The 12,622-nt window shown below is 34.9% G+C and overlaps 1 protein-coding gene across 1 annotated transcript in view; it reads left to right on the top strand.

Moving 5' to 3' along the window:
* The window catches only part of HNMT (histamine N-methyltransferase), a 46,066-nt gene extending 37,494 nt beyond the window's left edge, over positions 1-8,572 (top strand). Inside the window, exons 5-6 of the mRNA XM_077767816.1 lie at positions 2,192-2,285; positions 7,850-8,572. Coding sequence (XP_077623942.1) covers positions 2,192-2,285; positions 7,850-8,205 — 450 coding nt within the window. The 3' untranslated portion in view covers positions 8,206-8,572. The remainder of the gene's footprint in view (positions 1-2,191; positions 2,286-7,849) is intronic.
* Positions 8,573-12,622: the final 4,050 nt, after the last annotated feature.

Below are 12,622 nucleotides of genomic sequence, written 5' to 3'. Positions count from 1 at the left end.
ATGTTGGTATAATTTATTTTTGTAGGACTGAAAGTTAATAGATTTGAGAACAGTGGAGTGTAACATATCCTTGCATAGTTCTCCAGTAGTTCTAATGATCTGGATGGGACTCTGATGTCCCAGTGTTTTTCTGAATTCTCTTATTTTTGTCTTCTTTTGATGACCTGGCTAATGTGCATGTGACAGAAGAGGCAGGTTAGATAATTTCTCATGTCAACAAAGTTTATTGGTAAAGTCAGTCATCATGTAGGAATTTATTTCCATGATCCAGCACTGATAGTATATTTCTTATAAATACACCAGAGTATGTCTTCGAAAGGACATGCCTATTCATTAGATGGTATGGGGACACATTTATGAGAATCACTGATAATTCTAGATAGCATATGGGTGTATAGACTTTGGGTGTTGTCTACCATTAGAAAATATGTATACTTTAGAAATACCTATAATAACAGCAAGAGACTTCTTTCTTTCTATAGTCCATAAGTCCAATCACCTCAAAGGAAAAAACTTATAAGAAATCCAGGAAAGAAATGACTCTTAACATTGGTATATCCAAGCAGTCCTACATCTCTGCTCTCCTGACTAACAAAATCTTTTACCTATAAGAGAGCACTTAAATTGTCCAGCAAGCCTATAATGTTTCTCTATTAGACTTACTTTCCTACTTCCTTAACTATTTCATACCTCCTTCTCTCTCCTTACACCTCCTGTAACCTCTCCCCCATCAATCATTCCAAACTGTACCTCATACTGTATAACGAAAAGTGAAATCATCAATGGAAAGTCATCTTTTACCCTTCAAATTTACAAACATAACTGCTCCTATACCTACCATATTTTTCTTTCACCTTATTTAAAAGCCTCTTTTTATCAAAAGGCAATCCCTCCACTTGTGCTCTGGATCCCATTCTTCACCTGTAATAAAATGTTACAGCTTCAGAAATCATTCTCCCATTTCTCTCAAAATTTCCACACGTCTTCTTTCTTAGAGCAATTCTGCTTCCTCTGCATTACTATACTATTCTATTTCTTTTCTTCTCTGTTTACTCTGCATTTTTTGTGTTATACTTTTGTCTCTTTATTGTTCCTTATAGTCTTAACACTCTCATGACATTCTTTCAACTTAACACTCAGTCAACTACAGAGATCTCAGTGTCTAGTGGGTCAAATTTCAAAATATCTGTTATGGGCTACCTCTTCTCTTTTAGCCAGGTCACATCAAAGACTGTTAGCCATCTTATGGATTAGATTATGTATCTGGGCATCTATCCCTGTTGTGAACAGCATAGAATGACATGATATTAAATATGGCCCTGAAGCAGCATTGGCCATGTGCAGGTCCATTTTATTTCATTCATTCATGTGAGGGGGACACAGTTTTAGTTGTATTTACTCTATGCAACAAATTCTGTCATGGACATCTACATAGAATCTTGAATTCTTGCCCAAGGGAGATGGAGATGAGATCTAAGAAGTATCTATGGGGATAGATTCTAGGAATGCAAGCTCTGGGGAAAATTTTCCACTGTCAGTGTATAATTCCAAGCTCCACCTGTGTTGAATGAAAAGGCCTCTCCCTGTGCTTCACCAGAGATGGTCCAGTGTTATTTAAAAGGGGTGGGTTTACCCCTAGCCCCTTATGATCAAACATGTAACCTCATGCGTTATTCAGTCTATTTTCCTAGAGAATCTGTCAACATCAGAGCCTGCCATATTTTCTGTGATTTACAAAAAGCATTTGTGAGCTAGCATATGGTGAGGCTAGTGCAAAGGGCTTAATTTTAAAGCAGTGTTCCATGAAATGGGGTCTGTTTTTATGGTGCCAGCATTATCTTCTCCCAGAAGGACTACAATTCAGAAAATATAGAGTAAGCATAGAATCAATGCCCCCATGTGGAGAGGAGACTAAGTATCTCCAGCTATAAATGTCTGTGTAACTGAAGCCAGAAAAACTAAATTTAAAACAACTTGGCTGTAATTGAACAAATAGCTTAGTTTTCCCTTTTCCCAAATATTTTATCACATCATTACTCTCTCGCCATATAACATCTTTAATATTTAAAGTGTTTTGTTGAGTAAAAATCTATTCAATTTGAAAAATCAAACTTTCTAGTGAGTATCTAGACCAAGTAACAAAGACATTGATATAGAAAGGTGTCTAATTTCTGTTCTCCTTCATTTCTAGATGCTGTACTATGTAAAAGATATCCCAGCTACCTTGAAATTCTTCCATAGTCTCTTAGCTACCAATGCTAAGATTCTCATTATTCTTGTGTCAGGTAAATTTTTTTACATTCATCCTGAATTTTAAAACCGTAAAAGTGTATATATGTGCTTGGGTTTATGTATTTGAAGGCAGCTGCTATATTTTGTCTTTGAAATGAAATTCTTGACTTGGCTTCTGATCATAGTCAATTAATTAACAGTGTTTGGAAAGTCCTTCACAATGGCTCTCAATACAGGGAATCTAGTGGAAATAAATGTCTATTTACTCCTTTCTCTTGGGAAAATTTGTCTTTGTTGTCTATTCTTCTTTATATAACATAGAGCAAAGACCACTAATAGGAATTTTTTTAAAAAGACCAAAAATCGTAAATATTTCTATTTACCTCCTTTTTATTTCTTGAATATCTCTTTTCCTTCTGTGGCAATTATTAATATATTTAAAAAGGCTTATATATTTGGGATGCTTTCATAGTTGATTAATTTGCATTTCTAGAGCCATTATCAATATTGTTCATGATAGATTTTCTCAAATAACCAAAAATTGTTCACTTATTTTGCGTTATTACTTTCCAAAGAAGGCATTTGATTATGTTATGTTGCTCCTACTATATAATAAGTACCAACACAGAGAACATACACAAGCATGTTAATAAATTAAATACTGACGCTGTTGAGTTCATTAATTCATTGCTTATTTCATTCAGCAATCTTCATGGATTATGCACACAGTGGTAGTCAGGTTGATTCTAGATATACAAGAGTCTTTATCTTCCTAAGCTTATACCAGACCCCATACTCAAAACCATATGTCACAAAATTCATCTATTCCTTTTTTAAAAATTTTTAATGTTTTATTTATTTCTGAGAGAGAGAGAGAGAGAGAGAACGAGAGCAGGGGAGGATCAGAATCAGAGAGAGAGGGAGACATAGAATCTGAAGCAGGCTTCAGGCTCTGAGCTGGCTCTCAGCACAGAGCCTGACGTGGATCTTGAACCCAGGAACCGTGAGATCATGACTTGAGCCGAAGTTGGCCGCTTAGCCAACTGAGCCACCCAGGCACCCCTAAAATTCATCTATTCTTAGATGTGAGGTATGACTTTAAGGATGGCAACTGCTTATTGCTTGTAATCCTAGGCTTGAACTCATGTGGCAGTTTTGCAAATGAGAGTTCCTGCATAGAACCTCTTCCCCAAAGGAATATTTTGATAAACTATTTTTATCTTTGGTTGGTTAAAAAGAGTCATTTATGTGGGAGAGTTCTGTCTTTCCATTTAAAAGGGCTTATATAAACTGGATGCTTCTTACTAACCTCTCTCCAAATTAAGACACTTGGATAAAGCCTTTATAGTACATATAGGAATACAAGAGAAAATCAGTTGTCAGCATTGGGGACAGTCTATTCTTAATAACCTGTATCAATAATAAAGGAAAGTGTTACAGACAGAAATAGCAATTTATCAAGAAGTCATGTATGTTTGATTTTAGGATATATTTTATAACAGTAGCATATCCACTCTTAATTATATTTCGTTTATTCTTAAATATTTTAAGAAGTTAGGTATTTCAAGGGCAGAAAGCAGTTTTGTATGAGTATATTTCTAACAATAGGAAAAAGTCAGACTAAGGTTTAGAAAGTGACATGAGTAGTCTACAAGCAACTGAGAAGTGACTAAGTGCCCTTACGAATACAGTACTCTGCTGGCTATCTCATGAATACATTAATACAATGCATGGTTTCTTGGCATCAAGAAATGTGCAAACCAAAACAGGCACAGTGAAATGTATGAGGACACTGTGGCAAGAATACTGGGGCACTTCCTAGCTGTGTGAACTTGGCTTATCAGTCTTAGTTTATTCCAGGGCTATTTCTGGATAATCATCCCTACATTACATTGCATCTATGCATATATGTGGTTCATATGTACTATATATATATGTACATTCATGGGGAAAAATCAAAGAAGGGGAGTAAAGATTCAAATATCAGTTATCTTTTTCTTAAAAAGTATTTTGAATCAAAAGTTAGTCAGTGTAGTTTGACTTTACTATGTTTATATTTAACTAACTTTTTCTGTATGCAGTAAACAACTCTTCATTATTGTACCAAGCATGGGAGAGAGCTCTCCCAAAGAAGAAAACATTGTTCATAAATATTGTTCCTAAGCATAAGAATGCAACAAATAACAAACATCCATTATTAAAGGAACTCTAAAGACTCCCTGTCTTTATCACATGCACTTTTTTTTTTTTTTTTTGGATAGCAGCTAGGTTTGAGAATGTTCAACGGGTCTTATGAGGTAACTGAGCAACTTCCCCCCTCATCCCTGTATGAAAACTGTTGCTCTAAACTGCCCTTCTCAGTCCAAACTATGAGTCTTGAAATCCCACTCTCCATATTTGCCTTATGAAAACACTGATGAAATTTGAATATTGCCCTAAAACTTGGAACACACACATCAAAATGGTTCACACTAAGTTCTGTTCCTATCTAGCTTCTTGCAATCACTTTCTAAGTGGACTCTGCTTCATAATTACCTGGAAGTGAAGAAGCCTGTTTGTGTATCATCTTTGTTTCAGGACAGTATTGTCATCCACAGCTACACTTCAATGCAGAAAATTGATTGCTCATTATAGACACATTAAGACAAGCCTGGAACTAGTCACTAAGTTAAATTTCTAAGAATACTCATGTAGTGGGGCACCTGGGTGGCTCAGTCGGTTGGGTGTCCGACTTCGGTTCAGGTCATGATCTCACGGTTTGTGGGTTTGAACCCCACGTCAGGCTCTGTGCTGACAGCTAGCTCAGAGCCTGGAGCCTGTTTCGGATTCTGTGTCTTCCTCTGTCTCTGACCCTCCCTTGCTCATGCTGTCTCTCTCTCTCTCAGAAATAAATTAAAAACATTAAAAAAAAGAATACTCATGTAGCTAACATCTAGGCAGATAATGGTATGTCTGGATTATTATCTTGCACCAAAGGATCATCTTAAATATGCCACATAGCTAAGGCTCTTTCCTGTCTATTTCAGTCAGACAACTGACCTATTACTAAATCCACAAGTTATTTCTCTGAATAGACTGAATTACTGTTATCTGGGTACCATAGACACTCACTTTTGCAATTTATTAGCTAGTAAGATAATGAAATATGGGGTCAGTTTCTAGATTTAATTATGCAGAGACATAGGTTAGCTATATGTTCGATGTGTACCATGTGTACCAACGTACAAGGTGCGTTCAGCCATATTCAAAACAGTACATAGCCTGTATTCTCAGTCCCTTGTTGGCTGTTCAGTATAGCTGTTGTGTAGATTTGGTTCATTCAGCTTATATTGAGCTCCTACAGTCAGTTACTGCTAGGCTCTGAAGGATGCGGATGACTGTTACTTTTCCTTTGCCTTTGAACTTTTTCTTGCCCCAATTCTATGAATAAATTCTATTATTATCCCTGTTTTGCAGATGATAAGACTGAGGCAGAGTTTCATAAAGCTAGTCTTATTTAGGCAGTTGGGCTTTAGAGACCTTATTAATTACTACACTGTATCAACTGTGTATATAACATCCCATTATTACATGCATGTATTAGAGGGTCCATAAATAGATATTCATTTGTATTAATTTATTAGTATTATAGATTTCCAAAGAGCATGTTTGATTTTTCAAGATTACAACCAGTGGAAATATATTATCAAACTAATTCCATATAATATTCATTTACTTTGTAAGTACTTATTACTCATCTGCCATGTGCTCAGTGCAACAATTTGTGCAACAATTCACTTCAATTACCTCATTTAATAATTGCAGTTGCATTTGAGGTAAGTATGATTATCCCCAGTTTATAGATGAGAAAACTAAAGTTCTGAGAGACTAAATAATGAACCTCATCTTATTCATGAAGTGTCAGAAGTACAGTCCAACCTGTGTTTCTCTCTAGGAGGCTGTATCTCTTAGATTCTACACTGGGCTGGGTTTTCAATTAAACACAACAGACACTGCTAAAACATCTTCTAAAGCTGGAAATTTTTAAGAATCAGCCTAGTTATTGGCAGTCCAAGGCCGCATCTTAAAAATGGAGACATGAGAAGCAACCTCATCTTCCTTTTGAGAAAATCTTGATTGTATTTATTGTGCTCGTTCTTTCTATTTCAATTATTAATCTTAGATCCTCTCCTCTGAATGCAAGATTCACATAACAACTGCCTTCCTCCAATCACCAGTGGAATGTCCAATAGATATCAATAGATATCAAATTTACATTTCCAAAACCAGACACCTGATGATACATTTTAAACTACTCCTACTTCATTCTTCCCATTTCCAATAATGACAATTTTCTCTTTTCAGGTGCTTGGGCCAAAATCATTGAGGTCATCACTGACTCTGTTTTCACTCACACCCAGTATCCAAACTGTTGGCAAATCTCACTGGATTGAGGGACACTATATATATACATATTTATTTATTTATTTAAAAAATTTTTATTTAAAAAAATTAAACCACTTCTTATCACCTCTAAACGCAAGCTGCTTCAATTTACCATCATATGTCACCCAGATTATTGCCATAGCCTCCTTACTGTTCTCTCAGTTTCTTTTCTTATGCCCCCATAGTCTATTCTCATGTGTGTGACATGAGACCTTATTAAAGTGTAAATCAGGTTAAGTCACTCTAATGTTGTGTTGTCCAATATGAAAGCCACAGCTGGCTATTGAAATTGATTATTTAAATGAGTCGCAATGCAATAAAACTTAAAATCATTTCCTTGATCACACTAGCCACAGTTCAAATGCTCCTTAGCCACAGATGGTTAGTGGCTACCATATTGGACAACACAGATATAGAACACGTTCATCAACACAGAAAGTTCTATCAGACAGCACTACAATGGCTTCATACCTCACCCACGTGATTTGGCACCCTATCCACTTCCCCCCAACACTTATCCAACCTTGTCTCCTCTTTTCCCCCCTGTTCACTCAATGCTAATCTCACTAGTTCTCTGGCTAGTTTTTAACATGCTCCTGTCTCAGGTCCTTTGTAGTTGCTCTTCTCTCTACCTAAGGTAGAGAGATTCTTCCCTCTGATACCTATATGGTTTGTTGTCATGGAATGCCTGGGTAGCTCAGTTGGTTAAGCGTCCTACTTTGGCTCAGATCATGATCTCACAGTTCATGAGTCTGAGCCCCATCTTGGGCTCTGTGCTGACAGCATAGAGCCTGGAGCCTGCTTAGATTCTGTGTTTCCCTCTCTCTCTCCCCCTTCTTGCTCATGCTCCCTTTCTCTCTCAAAAATAAACATTTTAAGAATAACAATATGTTTTTTTGTCATGTCTCTGCCCAAATGTCACATTACAGAGACTTTCTGTGACCACCCTGTATAGAACAGCAATCCATCCAACTCTTTGGCCTTCCTTATTCCTTGCTCTAATTTTGTTTTTCGTTAGCAATTAGCACCATCTGATATGTGATTTATTTACTTGTGTGTTTAAATTAAGCTACCCAAAGGCAAGAATATTTATTTATTGACTGCTTTATTCTAAGCATCTATTCTACTGCTTGGTAGAGTAGGTAAATGAAAAAAGAATAAATGAAAACATGTACTTTGTTCTCTCACACAGGAACCAGTGGCTGGGACAAGCTATGGAAAAAGTACCAATCCCGCTTACCCCAGTATGACCTCTGCCAATATGTTACATCATCTGATCTCTCTCAGATGCTGGACAAATTGGGGATTAAGTATGAATGTTATGACCTTCTGTCCACCATGGACATATCTGATTGTTTTATTGATGGCAATGAAAATGGAGACTTACTTTGGGATTTTTTGACAGAAACCTGCAACTTTACTAAAACAGCACCACTTGATCTCAAAGCAGAAATTATGAAAGATCTACAAAAGCCTGAATTCAGTATAAAGAAAGAGGGAAAGGTCTTTTTTAATAATAGTCTGAGTTTCATAGTGGTTGAAGCATAAATATTAGTCATGGAAGTATATTCAAAAAATTGTATTTTGAATAATGTTGATCACTTATTTCTATATTAAAATTACAAACACATCTTATAATATAAATAGATCATTGTCTCTTATATTTAAATCTAGAGACTTCCAAGAAATTCTCAGATTTCCATGAAGAATCATATATGATATTGTTGGTCTTATTCCATTCCTTCTCCAGGTCAAGAGGCCACATTTAGGCTAAATACAAGATAAACTAGGATAAGCCAGAAAAATGAGACAACTTAAGTTTCACTGACCTACTGACAAGAAAATCCTTTCCATTTGTTGATTATACTGGAATTTCCCAAAATATTAATAAAGCATGTACTGTGGATTCTGTAAATACTAAGAAAGGATATATTTATTGATATATAAGAAAAAGTATATGTTTATTGATTTAAATATACATATTACTGGCAATTAAATTGATTCAGTAATCAAAACACTCCTAATAAACAACAGTCCACCTAAGATCAGATGGCTTCATGGGCAAATTCTACCAAACATTTAAAGAAGCATTAACATCAATTGTTCTTAAACTATTCCAAAAAACAGAAGAAAGAAAACTTTGAAATTCATTTTATGCGGCAAGTATCACCATGATACCAAAATCAAATAAAGACGCCACAAAAAAAAAGAGAAGTATTAGTCAACATCTCTGATGAACATAGATGCAAAAACCCTCAACAAAATACTAGCAACAGAATATAACATTAAAAAATATATTAAAAAAAACATTCAACCAAATCTAGTGAAATTTATTCCCAGGATGCAAGGGTGGTTCAATACTCACAAATCAATCAATGTGATACATCACATCAATCAGAGAAACAATAAAAACCATATGTTCATTTCAGTAGATGCAGAAAAACCATGTAACAAACTGCAACATCCATCAATGATAAAAATCCTCAACAAGGTAGGCGTAGATGGAACAGACCTCAACAAAATAAAGCCCTATATGAAAAACTCACAGCTAACATCATGCTTAACTAGGAAAAACTGAGAGATTTTCCTTTAAGATCAGGAATAAGACAAGAATGTCCATTTTCACCACTTTTATTCCACATAGTGCTGGAAGTCCTAGTCTCAGCAATCAGACAACAAAAAGAAATAAAAGCCATCCAAATTGGTAAGAAAGAAGTCAAACTTTCACTATTTTCAGATGACATGATACTTTGTATAGAAAACCATAAAGACTCCATCAAAAACCTATTAACTATAACTGATAAATTAATTCATTAAATTCACAAAATCAATGTACAGAAGTCTTTTGAATTTCTATACATTAGTAATGAAGGAGCAGAAATAGAAATTAATTTTTAATATCCCATTTACAAATGTACCAAAAACAATAAAATATTTGGGAATAAATCTAAGCAAAGAGGTGAAAGACCTGTACTATGAAAACTATAAAACACTGAAGATGATCCAAAGAAATAGAAAGACATTCCATGGACATGAACTAGAAGAAAACATATTCTTAAGATGTCTATACTATTGAAAGATGTCTGTACTATTGAAAGATACAATGCAATTCCTATCCAAATACCAACAGTATTTTTCAAAGAACTACAACAAACAATTCTAAAATTGTATGGAGCCAGAAAGGACCATGAATACCCAAAGTAATTTTGAAAAAGGAAAAACCAGAGGTCATAATTCTGGACTTTACATTACATTACAAAACTGTGGTAATCAAACAGCATGGTACTATCACAAAAACAGACACATAGATAAATGGAACATAACTGACAACCCAGAAATCAACCCATAATTATATTGTCAATTAATCTTCAACAAAGGTGGCAAGAATATGCAATGGGAGAAAGTCTCTTCAACAAATGGTGTTGAGAAACCTGGACAATATTCAAAAGAATGAAACTTGACCTCTTTCTTACACCATACATAAAAATAAACTCAAACTGGATTAATGACTTAAATGTGAGACCTGAAACTACAAAAATCTTAAAAGAGAGCACAGGCAGTAATTTCTCTGACATCAGTCATAGCAACATTTTTCAAGATATGTCTCCTGAGGCAAGAAAAATAAAAGCACAAATAAACTATTGGGATTACATCAAAATAAAAAGCTGAACAGCAAAACTGGCTGGAAACAACCAGCGAGGCTAAAAGACATCCTACTGAATGGGAGAAGATATTTGCAAATGACATATTTGTTGAAAGGGTAGTATCCAAAATATGTAAAGAATGTATACAACTCAACAACAACAAAAATAAATAAATAAATAATGAGCAGAAGACATAAATAGATATTTCTCCAAAGACTTACAGATGGCCAACAGACACATGAAAAGATGCTCAACATCACTCATCATCAGGGAAACACAACTGAAAACTACAATGAGATAATGCTTCACACCTTTCAAATGGCTAAAATAAAAAACACAGGAAATGACAACTATTGGCAAGGATGTAGAGAAGAAGGAACCCCCTTGCACTGTTGGTGGGAATGCAAATTGGTGTAGCTACTGTGGCAAACAGTGTGGATGTTCCTCAAAAAGTTAAAAATAGAACTATCCTGCAATCCAGTAATTGCACTGTAGGGTACTTACCCCCAGATACAAAAACACTAATCCAAAGAGAGACATGTACCCCTACTTTTATAGCATTATTTACATAGCCAGGATATGGGAGTAGCTCAAATTCCATTAATTGATGAATGGATAAAGTAGAGGTGAGGGTGTGTTATCACACAGTGAAATATTACTCAACCATCAAAAATAATGAAATCTTGCCATTTACAACAACATGGATGGATCCAGAGGGTATAGTGCTAAGTGAAATAAGTTAGTCAGAGAAAAACAAATACCATATGATCTCACTCATATATGGAATTTAAGAAACAAAACAAATGAACCAAGAAAAAAAAGTGAGAGAGAGAGAGAGAGAAACCAAGAAACAAACTCTTAACTATAGAGAACACACTGATGGTTGCCAGAGGGGAGGTGGATGGGGTGAGTGAAATAGGTTAAGGGGATTAAGAGTATATTTATCAGGATGAGCACTGAGTAAAAGGGAATCGCTGAATCACTATATTGTACCTCAAACTAATATTACACTAAAAACAATTTAAAAAAGGAATTTACATAGGTATAAGGAGTAAAAATGAGAAGAAGCCTTTTATTCTCAAAAAGATAGGTAGTTATAGCAACACAATTTACTTGGATGGGGGGGAATACTCTACTGACTTAAAATCTACCTTGTATCATTTACCAAATTTCCAGAAAACCTTGAGTCTATTTCAATACTCTCGAGTCTCTTGCATTCCTCTAAGATCTCCTCTAAGACCAAGAGTCATCCTTTAACAGTAAGATTTCAGGTGATTTTTGGAAACCTATTTAATGTTTTAAATTTTATCTTTAATGGTAAACATCCATACTTCTTATAAAAACAGTATATCTCTTTAAATAAGTAATAATTCAGTAAATTATAATTAAGAAATAAAAATATATTTAAAGTAAGTGAATAATACTACCTTCTGTTAGATATAGAACAAAAGTTAGGTTTTACTGAAGAGCACATGAACCCTCATTCTTCCAGCAACATAGTGTGGTATTCACTATTTCCTATTACAGAGCTACCACTTAATGCTGCAGGACAGTCAGTTAAAAGAGTTAATATCCCTCCCTAATTTCCTAGGTGAGGCCCAGAAAGTATATATACTGAAGTGCATAGCCTTTTTATGCTAGCAAAAGACCAACCTTTGTGGTTCATTATAAGTAAAACTGACTTGTGCTGTCTTTTTTTCTTAGACAACTTCATCAATGTTTTCTGAATTATCAGTGACAACAAATGAAACGACAGTTATCCAATCAGGTTTCTTATATGAACCCTGAACCATTAATCATGCTGATATGTACTACTAACAAAGGAAATCTGTGAAGCAGGCATAATTGATGGATATGGGCCATGACGACCTTGAACAACTTCCCCAAAAGGATAGAAATCAAGAGTCTATAGAGCAAATTATGGCCTTCTTATGGAAGCAAATAAGAAGGAAGCAAATTATGGGAAGCACATATGCAAAACAAAACAAGAATAGAATTAACATGTTACTTATAGACAGAGAAGAATAGCACTCCATAGATGAATATTTTAAAAATGGCCTCTTATCTCTCATCCCTATAAATAGCCTTTGTTAAAAGTAAATAAATACATTTTCACCTGCTTAAATTTATTAATGTCATGGGAATATCTGAGTCCTAAAAAAAAAATCCTCATTAGTACCTACCACATGGTACAAAGTTATATAGTACAAGGGGTGAAATTATTGGCTTTTGCCTACACTGCATGGTATTACAAAGGATATAGGGGCAGTCACATATTGACTTTTCAAGTTTGTTCTGTGGTTCAGAAAAAGTCTGCAACA

This window comes from Crocuta crocuta, unplaced genomic scaffold (genome assembly GCF_008692635.1).
Source record: "Crocuta crocuta isolate KB4526 unplaced genomic scaffold, BGI_CrCroc_1.0 scaffold154, whole genome shotgun sequence".
NCBI lineage: Eukaryota > Metazoa > Chordata > Mammalia > Carnivora > Hyaenidae > Crocuta > Crocuta crocuta.
Note: the sequence above shows the minus strand (reverse complement) of the source record. Positions and strands in the feature narration are given on the sequence as shown.